The sequence below is a fragment of the Denticeps clupeoides genome, chromosome 13, assembly GCF_900700375.1.
Source record: "Denticeps clupeoides chromosome 13, fDenClu1.1, whole genome shotgun sequence".
NCBI lineage: Eukaryota > Metazoa > Chordata > Actinopteri > Clupeiformes > Denticipitidae > Denticeps > Denticeps clupeoides.
This window is the reverse complement of record NC_041719.1, coordinates 9,614,734-9,638,523: the sequence shown is the minus strand read 5'-3', so window position 1 is coordinate 9,638,523 and position 23,790 is coordinate 9,614,734. Positions and strand designations below refer to the sequence as shown.

General features: G+C 41.5%; 2 protein-coding genes across 2 annotated transcripts in view; one reads left to right on the top strand and one right to left on the bottom strand.

The window, feature by feature from the left end:
* Positions 1-21,092, top strand: part of LOC114801611 (uncharacterized) — a 59,991-nt gene extending 38,899 nt beyond the window's left edge. Inside the window, exons 12-18 of the mRNA XM_028999691.1 lie at positions 3,346-3,486; positions 7,871-7,913; positions 18,769-18,883; positions 19,294-19,399; positions 19,709-19,778; positions 20,110-20,213; positions 20,308-21,092. Of these exons, the coding sequence (XP_028855524.1) occupies positions 3,346-3,486; positions 7,871-7,913; positions 18,769-18,883; positions 19,294-19,399; positions 19,709-19,778; positions 20,110-20,213; positions 20,308-20,476 (748 nt within the window). The 3' untranslated portion in view covers positions 20,477-21,092. The remainder of the gene's footprint in view (positions 1-3,345; positions 3,487-7,870; positions 7,914-18,768; positions 18,884-19,293; positions 19,400-19,708; positions 19,779-20,109; positions 20,214-20,307) is intronic.
* A 291-nt stretch (positions 21,093-21,383) lies between these two features.
* The window catches only part of tbl1xr1a (TBL1X/Y related 1a), a 34,815-nt gene continuing 32,408 nt past the window's right edge, over positions 21,384-23,790 (bottom strand). Inside the window, exon 16 of the mRNA XM_028999692.1 lies at positions 21,384-23,778. Coding sequence (XP_028855525.1) covers positions 23,752-23,778 — 27 coding nt within the window. The 3' untranslated portion in view covers positions 21,384-23,751. The remainder of the gene's footprint in view (positions 23,779-23,790) is intronic.

Genomic DNA, 23,790 nt, shown 5'->3' with positions numbered 1-23,790 from the left:
CTTTGGAAATCTGTGCCAGCCGAAGACCTTCACTTTGCCCTCTTCTCTCTGGAGCCCCTCCGAATGTCACAGTCTAATTACCACTTTGTCCCAGGGTGACATTCAATGTCACAGACTGTGGAACATGTATGCAGAACTGTGGCACAGTGCACTCTGATTTATGGACTTTATTTTAATACCATTATTTCAATTAATTAGAGATTATGCCAGTTTGTAAGCATCACTCACAGTGAAAAAAACAGAATGACAGAATTGGAATGGATGTTATTCCACATGATAACTTGAGCTGGACATATTCAATAATCATTATAAGTCAAATAAACAGGTTTTTGTTTTACGTCGATGAAGTTAGCTGAAAATCAGAACTAAAGTAACTCATTAACTCATTAATTATCACATTTTAACTTTCAAAAAGTTTCAACTCTTCAAACATTCCGAACTTTAATGAAGACACAAATGTTGTGACATTAGTGAACAGGAAACTGCTCTACCATGCTCATGTCGACACGCAGTAACATCTGTGCCACCCCAACATTACCATTGACTCTCATTACAACTTGCTGTCCTCCTCTGTCATGCCCGTGCCAGGGGAGTCCTGCTCAAACAAATGACGGCGCTAATGCCTCCTGCTCCTGATTCAGTTTACTTACGGCGGATGGCGTCGTCCCGCTCCACAAATAATTGACTCATCACTGGCAAGCGGGTGGTGGTGTGAAGCGTCGTCCCCCTCCAACGCCGCTGGCACGTCATTAATGCGTGCACAGGCGAAGGTGGGCTAAACATTGATCACGCTGCAGCTCCAGCCGCGAAAGACTGCCTCGGATGAGCTATCACACTCGGTTGCCACCGCATGAGATTTGTCACAGAAATGAGACCCAGCCCTCCTTCTCTGCCAGCCCGCCTCAGGAGCCACGATCACTCTCTTTATCAAATCAGGCCCTCTGATGAACAGGCCCGAAGCCATCAAAGGATGACCCATTATCTGCCGGAGGCGTCTATAAATCCGGAGACGTTTGTGAAGTGGCATGACGGTGGGTACGAGGGCATTTTTTTGGCAATGAATGTGTACAAGCCTGATAAAAACAGGTGGGATGAATGGCAGCGGTGGCGGGTAATTAGAATGCATTGGACCTGTAATCATTTGTGACTCCGTAGAGGTAAGCACCTCTGTAATTTGGATGTCATTGACCTTTCATGCCACTGCCACTGCCGGTGTATCTGACAGAGTACCCCTACACTCACATCACTTATGTAGGGGCACAACTACCAGAGCTTGGAAAAGGTTTGGCACTAACCATTCTTTCCCTTCCAGCACCTTAGAGGCCAAACAATGTGTTCAACAAATTCAAAATGGAAAAAACTATAATAGAAAAATGAAAAGGATTGTATTTATCTATCTATCTAGCGATATATTTACCATGCACATTATTTTCACATGTTGCCAGAACAAAGAACACTTTGTAGCAAGTGTGTGTTTTGTTAAATCATGACAGAGGTATGAGGATAGGAGCTGCTGTCACTCTTTATTCTGAAATGATCTGTGATGTAAAATTATTCTCCTTTGTCCAGAAAAATGCTGCATTTTTGCCCTCCCTCAGATGACTGACATGTCTGCACACTAGATCTTATGCATTTTTCATCATCCATGTGGAACTTTTTAAACAGTTCAGCATGAACCATTCAATCAGATGAATATCTACATGGATTTTATTTTTTATAAAGAGTTTAAGAATCTTCGTCTCTGAGACCACCGCTGGCTGTGGCTTTTTCTCATGCTGAAATTGATGCTCCATGAATGTTGATCTCTCCCATGAGCCTGTCTCTGAGCTTTCCCCAGTCAGTCCGACAAAAGTGTTACATTTAAGACTGATGCAAAGGACTCCTCAGAATTGCATCTAGGATGAACATGTCAGCCTACAGACCACTGATATTCTGTACCAGCGGAACCGTTGAGGGTTTTTCTTGCAGAGAGTAACGGAGTGAAGGAAGAGGAGGAAGCAGGGCAGTGAATGAGTGAGTGTTAGAGAGCAGAGATAGAGCTCCAGTGTGGTGATCTCATCTGTCACCGCCAAGCCACTGAATTAATATGCTGCAGCTGCATACCCAGCGCTTGGCATTGACCCATTTTCTCATTGGAAATGGCACAAGTCGCCATTGAGATGTACTGTAGATGCGGCGATAATCCGCTCACGCCCGGCACGCTCAGGTGCAGGAGCTAAAGAGGAGCTTCCCATAACTGCGCTGTCTGGCTGCATCATGGCATCCACACATCAGGAGACACACACCGTCAGCCTTTAGTGAAGGGATGTCCCTGACTCGGAGGCGAGAGGGAGATTAGGCAAGCTTTGCGGGGAGCCGCCGTGATTAGCAGTGGTAGATCCATTCAGAACCTCAATAGCAGATGTCAGTGCCACTGCTCATTGGTGCACAGTGTTGCTCTGGCAGCTGTGTAAGCAGATATATGACTCAGTAGAGTCCGTAATACAGATACAATAGCAATAAAGAAAGTAAAAGAACAGCAACAAGTAAAAGCATCAAAATAGCACCAGAAACTGAGGAAACACTACCATCAGAATCATATTTACTAATACAGCACAGCACATGGTGCTCATAACAAAATGTGTCCTCTGCTTTTAACACATCACCCTTGGTGGGCAGTGGGCAGCCATGAAAGGCGCCCGGGGAGCTTTGCTCAGCTCCACCACTGAAAGGTGAAGTGCTATACCTGAAATTAGAAAACTAGGATAAATATAATGTGATAAAATAATAGAGAAACAGCAAACATATCTAGTGCAATCAAGTCAGAAATGGCTGGATATTAGGGTTCTTGCAGTTGAAATGTGAACACAGCCACACAACCTGCATGTATGGCACTCCGAAGCTGAAGGTGCCTTGTGTTTGGCCCTGAAGGGTTTACCTGGTAGAAGAAATGGAATATGAAACAGCATGATTGCTACAGGTCCCCGTCCTTGCTTCTTTTTTTTTTTTCTTTGTTTGTTTGATTGTGTAGCTTTTCAGGGCTGCACAGACTGTAGATGGTGGTGGGTGAACCAGCTATGCTCCCTCTGCACAAGGAACAAAGGCGCTTAGTGGAGATAAATGGCTTTGCGTTTGGTAGGTGTAGAGGTGCTTAGATAATGTGTAATTAAATAAATCATGTCCTATATTTGCACGAGCACAAGGGAAATGATTATGTCTGATCTGGTAATCAGTAACTTGGGTTTCTGGAACAGCTATGTAGGTTGTGTCTTATTTATTTTCCTTGGAAGGTGCAGCACACATCTCTGAGAGGTATCTTATAAAACGAAGGACTCTTCTCCTCCCCCTCCCCCTCTGTGATTGTAGGTGCTGGGCAGTGTTGGAGATTGTTCCCCAGATGACTGTACAGCGGGTGCTGGAGGAAGGAGGCTTGAATTCCTCTGGTGTCCTGATGCAGGCCCCTGTGCCGACACACACATTTATCTACTCCAATATCTCTCTGGAAGAGTGAGTACACACTCTCTTCTCAGTTGTATCTCTGTGAGACTCTGAACCTGACATCTGCTCTGTCTCTGTATGTGTGCTTGTGAGTGTGTGTGTGTGTGTGTATATGCTTTTTTTTTGCTTACTGTTTGACTACATTTGCATTTGTAGACACACCCATATGCACAACCATATGCACTGCTCATGAGGCTTTATCGCTAGTATAAGGTTAAAGGCATCCTCAGGATTTACACAAATAGTTAGAAAAAACAACAGAGAAAGACATTGTTTGTTATTTTTTTCATTGTCATGCGCAAAAAAACATGTCTGCGTTTTACCATCACCCTTAGTGAGCAGTGGGCAGCCATGAAAGGCCACCGTTGAGCAGTGTGTGAGGACAGAACCTTGCTCAAGGGGACCTCAGCAGCATCTAGCCGTTAGGCCACCAATGCCCCTGTGAGGGCAGGTTTAAATTATGTCAATATATGTCATTATGTCATTTTACAGTCTGTATTTCAGAACATCTGTAAATGCTGTGTTCTGTGTGGCACACCAACTAATAGGGTTTTTTTTTCTACAAGACACAGGCAGCAGTTCTTTTGCAGTTTATCTATTAATGTAAATCCTGAGGACCCCTTAACTTGCTCTAGTTAGTTTGTAGTGCTGCGCTTTGTGTCAGTTCAAAAATAGGGCCCACTGTCTGTAGATCAGTTAGATCAGCAATATCAAGAGGTCATTCCAAATATCTCAGGGAATAGAGTATTTACAGCAGCACACATATTTAGAATCCAAAGCTTAGGAATCATCACACGTACTCTTTTTTTTTTATAACCCGACCACCAAGACTACTCCTCCGAGCCCTTCCTAATAAAAACAACTGAAGCACTAATGGACTCCGGTGGTTTATCTTCCTCTTTTTCCTGTAACTGTTACGGTTATTGCACATTTTTACTGTTCTCCTGAATGTCGGGTGTTAGAGCACTGTAAGATGAATTTTAGAACTCCTCATAGCATCTGTATTGTTGTGCCACCATGCCCTGGTTTAATATATAAATGAGAACGTGGCGGTAGTTTTCATGTATAATGAAACAGGCTGGATTTTAGGATGAATGATTTAGTGTTGTTTGCACAAGGCCTGAGCCGCGGGGACCTGGGGCTGGATTGGGGTTTCGAGTGGGACAGAAGGCTGAAGAAATCCCTTCCTTTTCCCAGGAGAAGTACGTCAGAGGGGGCTGCCCTGCTCCCAGTCAACAGGCACTACGCTAAGACACCTTGAGACCATGCCCCTGCATGTCGAGAGACACTGGTGGTCTGTGCATCTCTTTTGATTGTGTCTGAGATTCGCTATCTTCTTCTCAGCACAAAAGAACTGGCAGAGAGCATCACCGTCTTTTCATAAGTGAAAAGGGAGAACTTACAAATGCTGTCTAAAGTCTGTAGCTGTTTTTCAAAGAGAAATAGATGAAAATATATGATAGTGACAATGCCTGGCTTCAGCATATAAACATCAGCAGAGAGCTGGTGCGAATATTCAGACCGAATATAAAGACTTTATTGAAAACAGGCTTTGGACACATTACTGACTGGACCGAGCATATTGATTATTAATGAACTGCAATGTGAGGCACCGTTGAGCTGTCTTTGGTTCCCGGGTTCTTCTAATACTGAAGATTGGCTAATCATATGTGGGCTTGTGATGCCCACAGGTGTCTTGAGACTTTTCAAAGGTCAACATTGCCCCCTGCAGACCAAACTCTGCCACACAACATGACTCCTCATCAACCTCCCCCCCTATAAAAAATTCTCACTTGGTGAGTGAGAAAAGTGGGGAGGGTGGAAGTTGTGTTCTTGAGAAAAATAGATTAGATAGAAAAATTAAGCCCATCTAGATAAGTTGATGATCCTTGCATTGCTGTGACATTTTTCCTCTCCTTTGTGGGTTTGCATGAGATGCAGTGCACATGGGGGCTTACTGGTGGATACCTGCATACTCACCAGCCTCCTCTCTGCGTTGTGGCAGGATGCTGTAACCCATGCTGACGTTGCATGGACACCACCTCTCCACCCCATCAGACATGTGTCAATTAACAGGGCAAAAGGCCTTTATTGCTGGAGAATAGATATTTAGATCTAAAATGAATCTGAAATGTTTTTTTCCCCACCTCATGGCTGGTGAGGTGAGGGTGAGAACGCTGTTAAACAAGGTGAGAAGGCAGGAGGTAATGTGTATCGGAGCACTACGAGTCTCTCAGGGATGCAGGAGTGACCCCAGAGGCCGGCCTTTTCTGTTTTGGCTGGGAGTGCTCATATGCAGAGCACCTTTTTTTTTTTCAGCCAACACCGCAGAAAATTTGACAAAGACTAGGGGACAAACTCGCGAGGGCATTGGGGCTTGAGACAAAATGTGGGGCATCCAATTTCTCAGCAAAGCTGTGGAACATTTGTGGAAATTGGAGGTCAGACGCGGAACGTTTCACACAATCCGGGGCTATGGAGATGGTGGCTCTAGAGGCATGCAGAGAAAGAAATAATTAAAGCCAGGAGAAATTCATTTGTGTCCGAGACTTAGGAAGTCACCAAGAATGTCATTTCCACAGCATTACCTGTCTCCATTACAAAAGCTCAAGTTAAATATTTTAAAAATCCGGCTGAAAGCAGCCGAGCAATTATTTTGTTTTATTACATGATCCTCCCCCATTTGTTTGATCTCAAAGTCATTTGGATATTGAACTGTCACATGGGGAGGGGTGTGATTTGTGTCATTTGTTATTATGTGAAGAATTAAGGGTCAATTAAGCTCCCTTTAACAAAATAAGGGTCTCTGTATCTGAGACGTTTCACTTGACAGCATCCACATATTTCCATACGTCATTTACCTTGGTGTAAGGGTTAAAATATGCAACGTGGTAATGTCAAAGATAAATTGCCTGTTTTTTTTATAGAATATCTGTCCCTGTACCTGAAAACATGTGTTTCTATTCATCATAATGATACATGCTCTCTATGCTCTATAGTGTATGTTGAGTTTATGGCATTCACAGAGCATCTAACAGAAGTCGAGAAATAGATCATAAAAACAAGTGCAGAATCAGAATTTGCATACCTAAGATTCCCAGTTATAGACAAGACAGACCCTGAAAAGGCTATTATTTAGGAATTCTTCTATACTGACCACAAAGGTAAACAACACTATTTCAACGCATCTATTGAACTAGCTAGTTAACTAATTAACAAACATAATATGACTGGGGAAAATTATGAAAGGTTCATTTTGGCTCAGCTATTATCATAATTTCTATGTGAAAAGGGTGTATACTGGCTACCAGGAAATTCACATTAATTCACGTAGGGTTATGAGGTCAACTTAATGCTTTTAAGAGCCTGTTAATGTCAGTTTTTGAAGAAATATGCTTGTGACAATGTTGGTGTGTCAGTAACTGCATGATTATCACATATTCCGTAACCATTTGGTCTGTACACTCCCAGAATATACAATAAGGTGCTATCTTAGTTTGCTAACTGGTCACTTATAATTCTGCATTAGTGGCTGATAATATTAAGCATTTTACTTTTCTCTCTTCAATGCTTAATCTCCCCAGTGACTTGGTTTTGGCTTACAACCAACTCTTCTACCAGGCATTTTCCCCAAAAGCAGATTAATACCTCAGAAGATTTGCAAAACAGCCCTCTGGCTATGAAGAAATGCTATTTAAATTTCAAAGACACAAAGGGGATAGCCAAAAGCTGGGACTTTATGAAATGAAACATTTCATGTTAAAAAAAAGGAAAGTCGCAGGAGGCTCAGAATTCAAGGTGCTGTTAGAAGGCATGATTGTAACATCGGAGTCCCTGCAGACTAGATCTAGAAATGTCTTTCTCCCTTGAGCATTTATTATTTATTAGATTTGTGCATATGATATGTTTGAGGCCTCTGGCCTTCATGTTCAAGTGAAAGCGTTTGTTTGTGATGCTGCATTTACTTTTAGTTCTCATCCACAATTTCAGTAAATGACTGTTGTTTACAAATCTGGTAAGAGAATGAAATTCTGTGTTTGCCAGAATTTCACAATATCTGCACTCATATGACTCTCTTGATAAGTTGTTCTGCCTTTTTGCATGGTTTATGGCCACAACGTTACATGATAAGCTGTTGCCTGAATGACGTTGCTTAGCAACAACTCCTCAGTGGGGTGTGCCAAAATGAGTGCATCTTCAAACAGGTCATTCTCACACACAGACACACACACACACACATACACATTAATGTGGTTTTGGAGCTGTAACTTTATCTGCATTCAGAACATACATTCATAATCTTTTCCCTTAAAATGCCTGTGTTTTTCCCCAAGTTATGCATTATTTCTTACTAATTCTTCCTTTTATTTCATGTTATGTTTTTCTCCTACAGTTCAGAGAAAGCTGGGGAGATTGCTACCATACCTCTGACGAAGGTAAGACCCCCACCAGCACCACCACCTGCTTTCCAACCCCTGCCCTGGTTGTCTATTATGTTTTTTCAGAATTTTCTGGTCCTAATTGATGAAGCACCAGCAGACCTCTTAGAGGAGAGATGTTTTGGACTTATATCAAAAACTGTTGTTCATCAGAGACCATATGATAAGTTACATACCATCACAAGCCCTATTAAAGTTCAAAGACGCCTGAAGAATAAACATTGTAACAAAATTATTTTTGTAATGGAGAAGTTATTCAGGCCTCCAGTAGATCTTCCTTGAAGAGGTTCATCTTTACAAATCATTTGAAGATGGGAAAGGAGTCTGCCATTCTCCTGACAATAGGAAGTTGGCTCAGTCACTGAGGAGCCAGAGCTGAAAAGAGTTTGGATGTGGGTCTTGCTCTTCTTTTGATGAGAGGAGGCTCAAGACGAGAAGTGCTTGATGCTCTGACAGGATGAGAAGTGACCCGCTGCTTGATCAGTGTCGAGAGATAAGAAAGAGCAGGTCCATTCATCACCTTGAAGGCAAGAGTTAGTGATTTAAACTTAACCCAGGCGGCCACAGGAAGCCAGTACAGGTTTTGGAGCAGAGGCATAGTGTGTGAGAATTTTGGAACTTTGTAGATAAGTCAAATGTGTAGAGGTTGTATAGTCTTCAGTGGACACTGTCCATCTATCCACACATCCACACATCTTCTTCTCTATTTGATCAAACACTAACACTCCATGAGTGTTTTCATTTTGTGTGTGACATCTGAGTTTTGCATTTGCATTTACATTTACATTTACAGCATTTATGAGACGCCCTTATCCAGAGTGACTTACAATCAGTAGTTACAGGGACAGTCTCCCCTGGAGCAACTTAGGGTTAAGTGTCTTGCTCAGGGACACAATGGTAGTAAGTGGGATTTGAACTTGGGTCATCTGGTTCATAGGCGAGTGTGTTACCCACTAGGCTACTACCACCCTTTTTCCATCAAGCTGGCTATGGATTTTGCTTCTTGTGTCTGTGAACTCATGATCATGATTGGGCTGTTTTGTATTTTAGTTCCCAGGTTCACTCGGCCGGTTCATGTTCTATAGCGCAGACTTACACTCACTCGGCCGGTTCATGTTCTATACTGCAGACTTACGCTCACTCGGCCAGTTCATGTTCTATACCGCAGACTTACACTCACTCGGCCGGTTCATGTTCTATACCGCAGACTTACGCTCACTCAGCCAGTTCATGTTCTATACCGCAGACTTACACTCACTCGGCCGGTTCATGTTCTATACTGCAGACTTACGCTCACTCGGCCAGTTCATGTTCTATACCGCAGACTTACACTCACTCGGCCAGTTCATGTTCTATACCGCAGACTTACACTCACTCGGCCGGTTCATGTTCTATACCGCAGACTTATGCTCACTCGGCCAGTTCATGTTCTATACCGCAGACTTACGCTCACTCGGCCAGTTCATGTTCTATACCGCAGACTTACGCTCACTCGGCCAGTTCATGTTCTATACCGCAGACTTACACTCACTCGGCCGGTTCATGTTCTATACCGCAGACTTATGCTCACTCGGCCAGTTCATGTTCTATACCGCAGACTTACGCTCACTCGGCCAGTTCATGTTCTATACCGCAGACTTACGCTCACTCGGCCGGTTCATGTTCTATACCGCAGACTTACACTCACTTGGCCGGTTCATGTTCTATACCGCAGACTTACACTCACTCGGCCGGTTCATGTTCTATACCGCACAGACTTACGCTCACTCGGCCGGTTCATGTTCTATACCGCAGACTTACGCTCACTCGGCCGGTTCATGTTCTATACCGCAGACTTACGCTCACTCGGCCGGTTCATGTTCTATACCGCAGACTTACGCTCACTCGGCCGGTTCATGTTCTATACTGCAAACTTACGCTCACTCGGCCGGTTCATGTTCTATACCGCAGACTTACGCTCACTCGGCCAGTTTATGTTATATACCGCAGACTTACACTCACTCGGCCGGTTCATGTTCTATACTGCAAACTTACGCTCTTTCGGCCGGTTCATGTTCTATACTGCAAACTTACGCTCACTCGGCCAGTTCATGTTCTATACCGCAGACTTCCGCTCACTCGGCCAGTTCATGTTCTATACTGCAAACTTACGCTCACTCGGCCGGTTCATGTTCTATACCGCAAACTTACGCTCACTCGGCCGGTTCATGTTCTATACTGCAAACTTACGCTCACTCGGCCAGTTCATGTTCTATACTGCAAACTTACGCTCACTCGGCCAGTTCATGTTCTATACTGCAAACTTACGCTCACTCGGCCGGTTCATGTTCTATACCGCAGACTTACGCTCACTCGGCCAGTTCATGTTATATACCGCAGACTTACGCTCACTCGGCCAGTTTATGTTATATACCGCAGACTTACACTCACTCAGCCGGTTCATGTTCTATACCGCACAGACTTACGCTCACTCGGCCAGTTCATGTTCTATACCGCAGACTTACGCTCACTCGGCCAGTTCATGTTCTATACTGCAAACTTACGCTCACTCGGCCGGTTCATGTTCTATACCGCAGACTTACGCTCACTCGGCCAGTTCATGTTATATACCGCAGACTTACGCTCACTCGGCCAGTTTATGTTATATACCGCAGACTTACACTCACTCAGCCGGTTCATGTTCTATACCGCACAGACTTACGCTCACTCGGCCAGTTCATGTTCTATACCGCAGACTTACACTCACTCGGCCAGTTCATGTTCTATACCGCAGACTTACGCTCACTCGGCCAGTTCATGTTCTATACCGCTCACACCAATGGTGGCCTAGTGTGTAAGAAAGTGGACCCGAAATCGGTTTAATTCACCAACTGCCAAGGTTCCACTGAGGTCATTGTTATGAATTATTGAAGCTAAGAGGCGATGCTAGTAGTTTGGGTGAATAGTTTGCTTCTCTGCAGCTGTAACTGTGTTCGATTGTGGGAGTCGTCTTGTTGGTGCTGAATGTTTGGTGTACTGCAACCTATTATTCCCATTGCAAAAAATAAATAAATAAATACACCAAAGTAAAAAAACCAACCACTAGTCTGAATGCTGAAAAACCGTAGGCTTGTGAGTGTTTTGTGCTCAATATATATTATAGGCAAATGATAGACGTTTGATTGTGACTGATTTGCACCTCAATTTATTGCATAATACTGAAATAGAATGAGCTTCACAAAAGAAAGCAACTGCAGTCATAAAGGGGCATTTCCATCAGACAGTTCTTTCCCACTGGGGATCCATGTGGCATCCTCATTCTGTCAGCTGTGTTTGAACCTTTATAACGCATCCTGTGACCTTAGCAGACCCTGTTGTGCTGCAGAGTGTGAATTCTGCTGTGTGGATCCTGTGTGCATCACTGCCCTAGGAGAGACAAGAGTGCCCCCGGAGACTCCGTCAAATGGAGGGTGCTGCTCAGGGTTTAAAATTAAGCCTCTCTCTGCACTCTCTCTTGCAATATAGAGATGTGTGGGTGGGGAGGGGGGGTGTTAGCATGGAGGTGAAAAGCAAGAAAGGAAGAGATCTCATTACATCCCGTACCCACAGGGCCTAAGTGACGGCGTTCAGAGTCCGTATGCAGGATGATTGTCAGATTTAACTCATACCTCCTGGGGATCTGATAAATGCTGTAAATGTAAATGGATACACACAGCACAGTGAAGCAGGGCTCCTCCACGCACCACCTGCGTTAAAGGTGAGGGGTGGAGAGGGGTGTGGGTCTCAAATTAATCATCAGATTAATCCAACTCCTCACATGGTTTATCGAGCCATCGCTTTCTTCTGTTTAGCTCAAAATCTGCCCTGATGGTGTTTAATGTTGACACTAGTGTGATATGATGGCAGCTAACTTGGGGGGGGTACAGCAATAAAACAGAGAATCAGACTATTGCTGTGAAAGATTAAAATGCTTAAAACAGATTCACACCACGGGATTGAACAAAATGTGTTGATAAAAATTGCGACTAAAATGCAGACGTCCTGAAAACAAATTGGGCTAATGTTCCCTCACTGTCTGTAATAATGCAGCTGCTTTTACCCAAATGAGCTTGCGCTGTCTGTTGGGTGCATTCATTCTTTGCACGTACATCTTGCACCAGCGCATTGAGCCGGAACGCGTGGCGTAATGCGTTATAATGGTGCTGTGCTGGGCTGATGTGATCAGGATTGGTTGTGAATCAATTATAACATTAACTGTACTGATTGAAGTAATGACTTAATGTGACTTTAATGGAAGCAAGTGCCTACTGCCGGCCATATATTACAAATACGGTTACTGACACTGATGGATACAAAGTATTCCAGATATCTCTACCGGCCCAGCATACATTTAGAAGTCATATGTTTCTCAGCATAGGATCTGAGTGTGATTCTCATCATGCTTTCTTTTTATTTCGCACTCATGTAATGGCTAGGCATTGCTACAGGCAAAATATTCTCTTGAGGTTTTACCTACTGGGAAAGAAGACAATCGATTTTGAATCAGGTCGTGACCACAGAAGTCAGAGTCAAATCGAACAGTTTGAATGCGAAGTGACTCCCAGCCCCAGCCAATGAGATATTTGAGCTTCCTACCATTCAGGGGAAACAGTTTAGTCTGACCAGTCGGAATATGAATGAATATGCATGTAGAGAGCAGCAGAGATAGGAAAGAACATTGGATGGACCTCTTACGGAGGTGCAGAGGGGGCGTTTTAGTCGGGTTATTTGCTACAAATAAAATACATTTGGGGATATTTTCATCGTATAAGATTGGTTCACTAGTTCGGCAGTCAGAATTCATAATGGCCACGACAAGGTGAGAGGTAGGAGGCGCACACGCTCATCATTGTATGAAAAGTGGTGATTTTAAAGAATGAAAAAGTAAAGGGAGGATAGCCAAACAGACAGGAAATCAACTCAAAAACCAGCAGGTAGCTTCCAACAAACACAATCAATGCAGGACAGGGGTGTCCTGCTGGTGCACTTATGAAGGTGATGAGCAGCACCTCTGAATGATCAGGACCCAACAGTCATGTGAATAGGTGGCCATTGCAGATGAGATCCCAAGATTTCTATAACAGAGGACACATTTATGATGTTCGCCAATGCTGCTGTGAAACAGGAAATAGATGGGTGTAGACAGGAATTTGAAAAATCAGGAAAAATGTCTTGAAAAAGGTCCGGAGGAAGCCAATTTTTAGTTAAGTGTGTTGAGTAGCCACAGCAGTTAAACCGTAATTTGATGTTTTCAGTAGCTTTGCATGTTTTTTTTTTTGTGCATTTTTGGATGATTGTGGTCTGAAACAATCACATTGGTGGTAACACAGCTTGCTCTTCTTTGCATGTGCCATGAATCGATAGGATGGGGTTGAAATGATCCATAATGAGGAGGCAGGGTTGTTGAGAGTCGACTGTCCTCACTGTGGACTCCTCACATTTTAAACTCCTCACAAGTTCAGCTTCTAGATGTCAGAAATAGTGCTTTTTTGCTTTTATCCATTTATTTCTGAAAATTGACATATTTGGTGTTACATCACTGAAAATCCTCTAGTCTGTTGTAATGCAAAAAAATATTGCTCATAATCTGCCTAATCATAATTGAGTGGGCAGAACACCTTGTAAGATTTTTTTCTTTCTTTCTTTCTTGTTTTGAAGAAATGTCTGTGTTTGGGGGGGTTCTGTTAAAGCCCATTGGCTGTAGGTGTGAGTGTGAATGGTGTATGGTCGTGGCTAGTGGTTAACACTACAAGGTGACCAGGTTTAGAGTACCGGTCTGGATTCTCTCTATGCAGTTTGGATGTTCTCACCCAGTTCTTATCAGTTTCCAGAGAAGGTTCGCCAATTTTATACCAGGGATCATTGGAAGTGATTTTAAGCCACAATATGAAATGCACTTTATTGCTTACGTCTGTACGCGTGCATGTATTGGTTTATAGTTGTTTTTGTCTGCTTGCTTCTGCATGTTTATCAGGTTAAATATGAGTGTGGGGGGTTCAATCAAGACAGACTCGTACGTTGTTCTATTTATAGTTTCTCCATGATAATACAGTTTGCACAGACATCATAATTCAGGTGGGAAATAGGGACCCTTCTTGGCATCCCCATAACTCATGGCTTTTGCTTACGCTGTAGGTTTTTACAAGGAAGAGGAGGAACAAAGAACAAATGATCCCTTCAGTGCTTTGACCCTTAATTAAAAAAAAGAATAATAATAATGATTATTGCAAACACAATGAGGATCCTCACCTTTAAACAGTGTCCATGTGTTACCCCTAAACCGGTTGCAGACAAATTATTGACTGTAACAATGAGGAACGGTCAATTCCTGTCTGCCAGAAAAAAGGGGGCAGATCCAACAAGGATCGATTTCATTTCTCAACAATATTCTTTGCCCTCACTGATGTCCACTGACTCTCGCGTTCATATCTGTATCCACAGGAAGGGTGACGGCTGCGGCAGAGTGCATTGTCCTGCCAGTCGGGCAGCGCTAAGCATTCTCTTTCTGAATTATTCTAGGTCAATACTTGTCAGAACCACTTGAGCAGAAGTTAAAACAGCTGAGAGACATCTATAATTCAGAGGAAGCGTCCAATGCTGGCTACCTCAGAGAAACATGTGGAGCTGGCTGATGAAATTGATTGATTTTAGAGACCTGCCTGGTATACTTATTACTGGGCTGGGAGAGAGAAACTGTGAATCCACCAGGGTTTGCGGCACCACTGTCAATACTCCCACAGTCGAGGGTGTAAATTAGCTGTTATGCTGCCTTCAGAGATCTTCTCAGCAGTCTGAGGGCATCATATCATCAGATACATGCAAACATTGGTCAATAATAAGGGAGCACAGTAGGCGCATGAGTTTGGCGTGCTGATGAATGAAAATAGAATGATGCTTGTTGAGACAGTCTGAACAGTGAGACAAAAAGAAGTCAATAGTTCTATCGATTGGAATTCAGGAAAAAATGCATCCTAGGAAAATATCAAACATCCACCAGTGGCAAAGCAAGTAGTAGACAGTATTCTGTCAGGAGACCAACAAGACACACAAGTCAAGAGTTTTATTGAATCTCTTGCACTGACTAATGAAAGGTGGAGTGAAGAAATACTGTTAACTTTCCCTATAGTACCCAATTAAGAACCATGTTCTTCAAAGTTTTTCACATTCAGTTAGTTACACATTGCTCAAAATACACAACACAATTTCAGATTTGTCTAAATAAAAAGTGCAGATAGCAAAAATATTTGATTCATATTTATATATTTGTTATATAAACATATGTTATATATACATAAAAATATATGTGTGTGTCTATATAAAAATATCTCAATGGTAAGAGCACACATTGTTATTTTCTGCTGCTGGAAAGATGACGGCAGGTTTGCTTATTCTTGGTGGCCCATTTTGTTCATCTCAGCCTGTCCGTTTCCATGGAAACAGCTTCAAACTCTTCGGGTTTAATAGCATATTACATTTTCCCCATACCTTTCAACCAGAATTAACATCAGCCCTTTAGACAATGACAGCACCCTCTGCCCTGGAGTGCAGGGCATGTCATGCTATGTTGTGGATATGATACGTATACAGACTGATCAGTGAATATGTTCGTTATTATGTGGTTACAGTGACACTGATTGAGGCCTGGAAAATATAAGGCAGCAAATGAACTCAGTTCCAGAATTTGATGTTTTAGAAGCAGGAGTGATTTTGACAAGGACCGAATTGTGATGCTAGTCACTGCAACCTGGAGAACTTCATTTGGATGTTACTTTAACAGCTACCTGCTACATAAAGATTTCAGCAGAATAATATGCCCTTTCGAGTTTTTCAGGAATTATCTGAAGAAGATGACAAAGAGTCTGACGTGTTTCCTCGGATTTCAATCCAGTTAAACAGTTGTTGGATGCACTGTTCGTTCTGGAAGGCACCACCTCACGACATACAGGACATAAAGGACCTACTATTGTCAGTGAAAAAACAGGGTTTTACTATTTTGGCTGCTACATCTGCTTTTTCATTAGATGCTTCTGAAAGTGTGCTTTGGTCGTCCGAAGGTCGGCATGTTTATCTGATCACCGCAGACTGTATCACCGCATGGCTGGCATTTTCTCCAAAACAATTCCACCGGAGCCATGAAACTTTGCAGCGTTGCTTTAGAAATGGGTTACAGGCATATTTATGAATTTAAGCCCCATTTTACCTGTATTGCCATTTGTCACAGAGAACATGACATATTCTCCCTTTGACCCTCTGGGACTTGTATTCCAGGGAGAGCGCTGACATAAATTTTCTGTTCGTCCCCAGTTCAAGTATAGCATAATGCAGTTCAGTGTAACTTCATTTTGTTGCAAATCTCCGTTTCTTTTCATTTTATGTCAGAGAAAGTGCCAGAGCTTATGAAAATGCTTGATTTTCTATTCAAAAGAAATTATGGTATTGGCTTAATGAACCTCACTGGTAAATAGAACATTGCCAATGCAGTGAACTGACAACTTGACATCAACCTGTTTATCTAACTTTCTATATCCAACTCAGATGAACTATATGCATTTGTAATAATAAGTACCAGAGTTCTGTTCCACACTTTCATCATGTTTTTTTATACAAATTTATGGCTATAAGAAATGGTTTTCCAACAGTCTTGAAGGAGTTCCCAGAGGTGTTTAGCACTTGTTGGCCCCAAAAGGAGAAAAAAAAAAAGTTCAACATGCTCATTGATGCTATTATCAGATCTCCCGATTGTATGACTGTTTATGCAGTATTGAGCAGGTTATTATTTTGGCCTGGCACAGGCAACCGTCCTGACTGGTTTTCATGATGCAGCAGCATCTCTGCACTTCAGCTTCAGTAGATTGCTCCAGCGTTTCTGGATGTGTGGGCTTTTGCTGTGTGCTGAATTGGAGCAGGATATTAAACAATAATCTGCGGCGCTCTTCGCCCCAGGGGCATGCAGCGAGACACCGCTATGAGCTAGAAAATTTGTGATCTAATTTAGGGGCAGCCAGGCATTCAGTCTTCTCTCGGCGGACAGCTCGGCTCTTCACTCCGTCCATTCCGTTCCACTTTTTGCAGGACAAGAAATCGTCTCCCAAAACTTTTGATTTATTTCATTATTTTGAACGTGTCCCGTGCAACAGCTGCTCTCTCCAACGCAGAAATAATAACCTGCAGGATGAGAAGTGTGAGTCTTTCCGACAGTGACCTCCGATTTCTTCCCCCCCGCCACACACAGCAAGTTCAGAATCAGCCGCAAAAAAAAAAAAAAAAGAAGGAAGACAGGATTGATTTGTCGGACGAGGTTTCACGCAAAGCTGTGAAAGATTGAACCAACGGGTGCTTGCGAAGTTTGGGTGGATGAAGGGAACAGAGCTCCAAGGAGGGAGATGAACAGGTGAGCGTGATAAAACGAATCCAGAGTCACGACTCCGCAGGGCGTGTCCTCAGCTTTTAATATTTCACAACTCAAAAGAAAAGGTTTTATTATTTATACTTTTTTCCCTCTCTCCCTCCTTTAGACCCACCTCCCCTCCTCAACTCAGGTCTCTGCCAGCGCCAGGAGCGCTTTAAAAGATCAGAGCTGTTCCTGAAACACAGTTTGTTTTTTGTTTTTTTGGTTTTTGGCCCGAAATGCCATAACGATCTGTCCCCGGAGTGAGCGGTGGCCTTTATAACATCGCCATCCCCTCTTCCTCCCTTCCTTCCTTCCTTCCTTCCTTCCTTCCGAGTGGATGTGAAACCGAGGAGCAGCAACTCTTCCCGCATCCCGTGCACATACTGAGGGCGATGTGGATTTCAAATGAAGGACGGGACCTTTTGATGTTAATCCGAGTCACTTTTTTTTAATCTCTCTGTTCGCAGCACACTGAATGTCGGGGTGAACAGTGGCCGTAAACACAGGAGGTTACGCGTCAGATTAACCTTTTTTTTTTCCCGCTCTCATATTCATGCAACTCAACACTGTGGTCAGGTTACGGTTTCCAGTGAATAAATACGGTGGTGGTCCTCTTTGCCTTCAACTCAAGTAGATCTTTAGCGTCACCTTGTGGATCGTAGCTGTCATTGCAATTTTTTTTTCCCCCCCATTGCTATCACTCGCACTTCTGCTGCCGTCAAGCACTGCACACAGTTATTTTATAATTGATACGGTGTTCGTTTCGAAATACCTACTTTTGTGTACCGAACACGCACACATTTTACTCTTTGAGGAGTTTCCCTTGGAAAGGCTGCACATGAAATGAACCTGTATCAGCATCAGGCGAACAGCCGAACTTTTTTCCTGCTGGATGGTTTTATGTCTGTAGATTTCAGCACATGTGGTTTTTAAAATCATCTCGGTAATCACGGCCGTGATTAATATGTGTCATTTGTAGAGGCACTACCATGCCTCATGGGTTAGACACTCGCCTATGAAACCAGAAGACAAGTCACAGGTTCAAACCCCACTTACTACTATTGTGTGCATGAGCAAGACTCTTAACCCCGAGTCTCTCCGGGGACGGTTACTGTCCCTGTAACTCCTGACTGCGAGTCGCTCTGGATAAGGGCCTCTGGGGGTCAGCAGTGGGAGTCAGATGACTGGATTTTTGGCTCTTGACATTATGCAGTGATTGAACGGTCCTATTCCCATTGCATAAAAAATGCTGTAAGCAGCGAAATACAAAATAATACAGTGCGTGTGAATGTCAGTCTACTTATGTAACAGCTGTGTTTTTGGCTTCCGTATCTATAGGTGTTTGTTTGGAATATAGCATTTTTATTTGTAAAAATATGATTCCTGGACAGATGATTTTACAGATTTTGTCAGTCTTTTATGACTGCTGCTTCTCGTTCACAGATCATCACACAGAGGTACCGGCGCTTCACGTGGGTGGCTGACTTGATCCAGATATTTATTGCCGTCAGTATAACAGTGTCGTTCCTCGTGATGGGATCTGCCATGAAGCACACGCGTACGTCCCCCTTTTCAATACCCCCTGCCCCACACTGCGATACACCATTCAAATCAATACGGACGAAAATCCGTGGTGATTAGAAAACCATGAACCATGAAAAAGCACAACTTCAAATAATACCTGCAGAGTGTTATGATCATCGTTATATATAATGTGACTGCATGTACATGTGTTAATTAATGCTTAACAATAGATTCCTGTTGCTGAGGGAGTTTACTTTGGTGTTCTTTTAAGTGTCATTTTCATTTTACTATAGTGAGTCATTGTTACACATCTCAGCTTCCCAGAACGGGAGGAAAACAATGGATATTTGACAACAGAGTGTAATAAAAGTCCCATTTTAGTGATTGATGGGTCAGATTAGGGATTGTGGGCGTAGTGACTAGCTTTCATCTGTTTTGTTGTAGTTGGTGGCATGGTGAACACACAAGGGGACATGATGACCGAATGGATGTCCAGACTCAGAGCAAGGATATTGCAGCGGAATTTGCAGTGCTGTAATAATACAAAAGGGTACAATTGAACTCTGTCCAGAAGACTGTGCTGGTGCTGCATATGCACTCATGAATGTTCAAATATGATGGACGACGTAGCATAATGTATTTGCTATGGCGTGAGAGTTTGCCATTTGGAGACTTTGCTTGGAAATTTGCTGAATTTCGAATTTTTTTTAATCTTATAAATAGATTCTTTCTTCTCGTTCAAAATTGCAATCAGTTTAAGAAATAACTAAATTGCAATAACATGTATCAAACTATATGTTTATATCACAGTTGTCAGTTATTACAGATATTGTAACCAAACCATCTGTCTTCTCTCCAGATTGGCTAGTGGACTGGCATCCTTTCTAGCGTTTGCGCTCATTTTTATTGTATCTGCCTCTGATCCAAAGGTGGGTGCTTTGAATTTAACAAACTCATGGATTATGAAACTATCAGGTTTTATTTAAGAAAGATTTATTTAATAAGAATGGGTGCCCATACTTTACCCTCAACATTTTCATATATTCCAATGCGCAATTGTAAAAATTCATAAAATTATCTTAAACATGTTTTTTAATAAATTAAGATGAAATACAGCAGATTCAAAAAGTAAAGATAAATTAATAATAAAGATGTGCTTCAGTTTTGGAAATTTGTGTTAATTTGTCTGCTTGAATTTTACTAGTTGTTTTTGTTAATCATCATGTTGGCCAGTAAGTGGGGTGTTCCTACATCTTCCAGGGGTTTGTAGTGATCCTGGATAAGGTGGTGTCCTTCTCTCTGAACACTGAAGTGGGGCTCTTCATCTTTGTGATGTTGAGGACAGCCCAATCAGATCATTTCAAGTGAGTGGCTAATGTGTGTGTGTATGTTTGTTTGTTAGAAGAGACTTGGTGCCCCTTCACCACTGAACATCTTGCCATTTGCTGCTCTACACAGGAACTTCACAGTGCCTTTGCCTGTAGGGGAGCTTGGGTCCAGCCTGATCTGGGCACTGCCGGTCTACTTCCTCTTTGCCGTGGGTTACGACATCGTGCAGAGTCTGGTGGAGATCGTTGAAGGCTTCTACCTTCCCCATTTTCCCTTCAGCAATTCTTCAGTACTCTGATGGAAAAACTGGCCCGATTAGGTCACTCCAAAGAGGTCGTGTGTGCAGTTTCTAGTGGGAGATCCTTCCACATGTAGATGTAGCCCCCAGGGATAGGTTTTTAATTATATTGATCTACAATAATATCAGTATGATGCCCACAATAACAGAAATTGTGATCATGCAGATATCAGCACAGCTGTCTATAGTACAAGAAAAAATGGCACCTGTATAACTGAAGAAACTTTCAAGATCTACTTTTTGAATTAATGCAAAAACCTTTTTCTGCATGATGTAAGATTTCTGAATTATATTATTAAACCAAAAATAGTATATTTTTTCTTTGATATGTCAGTACTGACTTAAAAGATATTGATAACATATCACTAGTGTAAGCATTACAACAGTGTGCCATATTCAGTGTTAAAGTGGTGCTAAATCCGCATTTTTATTATATGCTAAATGCAATGTAGTGATTGTAGTGCACTTTTCTAGTGGATATTTAAATATATATATATATATATTACATAGGAAATAAATATGGAACAGAAAGATGTGAGAACTTTTATGCCCATTTAAACATTTACTTATTTTAAAAGTTCTTGTTTATTGCATTAAAATCTGTTTATGCAGACTATTGGTTATATACTTATTTGTTACTGGGAGATGTTAGAGATAAAGGGCTGAATCGGTTTTCCAAATTATCCAATTTATCTGCCTAGTCTATCTGCAAATGAATTAATGTCGCAATAATGATCACAACATTTTGATTTATATTTAGAATGAACAATTTAACTGCATACAGTAGACATATTTATATACTTAATAAAATTTTTATGAATCCGGAGACTTATGCAAAATCCTGTTAATTTAACTGTAAAATGTAGGTAGGTATGCATACAAGAATATATTTATCCAAAACAGACAATAGCATTAATATCAAAATATATTTTATTCTGGACTTTTTGGGATTTGATTCAAATTACAACAGATCGATTCAATGCAAGGGGAATTTGCAAACCAGAAAAGAAAAACTTTAATAAAGGGTGGGCGTGGGCACGTAAAATGTAATGTGAAACCCCAAATTATCAAACGGTAGGCTGTACTGTACACGGTCCAGGTTATCTTCAATAATCATACTTTTTTTTTTAAGATACAAAGAAATATGAATTACAAAAGTTTAAAAGAGTACAAAACGTCCAGGGGACACACATAGTAAGAATATAATTAGAATTCAGGGAGTGGAAATGAAAAGGACGTGGCAAGCAGACACTGGGAAAGCCATTTTTTTGTTTTTGTTTTTTTAACAAAAAAAAAAAAAAAAAAACTAAAAAGATCCTTTCACTGTCATAGACTGTATAATAAATAGTGTTCAGATGGTACAATCTACTTAGAGTAGAGTATTTATACAGAGTCCAGAGTACAACACTGTATAAAATGCAAGGTTATACACAAAAGTGATATCCTAAAAAAGAAAGATGTAAGGCTGAATAGGACGACAGTGAGGCTTGGAGCACTACTGATGATGCTGGCTCTTATTGGGAAAGACAAAAAAATGGCACTCACACATTCTATGGAGCAGTCACCAAATTAGCCCAAATTAGCTCTCCCGCTGCAAAAATAAATATCTTAAACTCTGCTTCCTGAAGTTCAAACTGACATTTGTTACAGCGTTTCATAAGTGTCCACATCACAAGATTTTGCTTAGTTCTCTTAGGTTCTTAGGCTCCATGAATAGTGACAGATGCAGAATGGGTAAGTGTGAAATTAAAATGTACCCTTTTTGTCCCTTCCATTTAATAAAAATCAAATTCTTTACTTTTCATTGCATGGCATTAAATCCACAAAAAACAACCTATGAGATGCCTAGAATATGTTTAGAAAAAAATGGATAACTACTCATACTTGAGCAGGCTTCATTTTCATGGCAAGTATACACAGAGGAAGATTATAAATCCAAGGGAATTTCTGGTTTCTAGCCCAACACCCAGACTTGCTTCAAGTTTCAGCTTATCCTCTGGACCCCAACCCCGCCAAAAAGAAAAAAAAAAAAACTGGAAAGTTATCACAACTGCTAGAGATAAAACAAAAAACGGCGTTCAGAAAATGTGAAGATTTGGCCTGTGGCGATTTAAATCAATTCGGTTTAAGTAAAGCACAGCTAGAATGAAAAATCTGAAACTGAAAAAAAAAAAAGAAAAAAAATCAAGAATGGTTATTTCCATGAATTTGCATTGAATTAACCAACCTTTTATGTAACTCAAGAGTAAAAAAATGATAGGCTCTGTACTAGAACACAATTTTAACTGAGAACATCAATAAAAGACATCTGCAAGGTGTCAGTTCAACGTGAGTAAAAGAAGAAACTTAAAGCAAGTCTTCCCTTTAGCTGAAAAGCGGGACCCGAATTCTTGTGGTAAAATTGGTGTCTAAGCTTTATATATCAATATATATATATTTTTTCCCCTACGTTACTGAATAACAATATCTGCTCTTAACCAATGAGGGGTCGGACTCTCAGTGAACAGCTACAGCAGTTATCCCATCCAGAAACTACTACTGATAATTCCTGTTGCTCCGTCAATAGTGCACAAACCAAAAAATGGTTTTAAAGCAGTCTGATGTGTGACGCATCATCTTTAACGTGAGTGACCAAAGTACTTCTTTAATCATTTCAATACGGCAGAAACAACGTCTCCATTTGGGAAAAAAAACTACTGCATTTTGATATCAACAGTTAAACCATAGCATCAGAACTACAACTGAAAAGAAAAAATAATAGAAACTTTTAAGTCCCCACATTGTTTTTGAACCACAAAATGTACAGTACCAAACACTTTTGCAATTTAAATAACGGTATTCTGTTGAAAAAAAAAAATCTTCCATTTCATGCAGCTCTGGTCTTAAAAAAAAAAAAAATTGAAAATAAAACCGCCTGCTTCTGAAAGTTGATATGTCTGCATGTAGAAATATGAAAGATCCTCTCTCCTGCGTAGACTGAGGGACTGAAGAATGAAAAGTAACTAACAAATAGCAAAATATTTTCCAAATTTTGGTACATATACGGGTCCATTTTTTTCTCTCTCTCCTTTTTACATTGCTTTGTCCATCTGTCACTTACAAGAGTCCCTTTAATGTGGTAAGAATTTGCATTTCTCTTCTCAGTCTGTTGTGTCAGGGTGCTTGTTTTTCATCTGGCCATGGTTCAACAAGGACTGTAGCAGTACAGGGGGCAGGGACAGTCATTTTGGCTATGTACACATTCATAGTCGGTCCATGGCTTCCAACAAGCAGCGTTATTTCCGCAGATCTAATACACAAACCTACAATTTGCA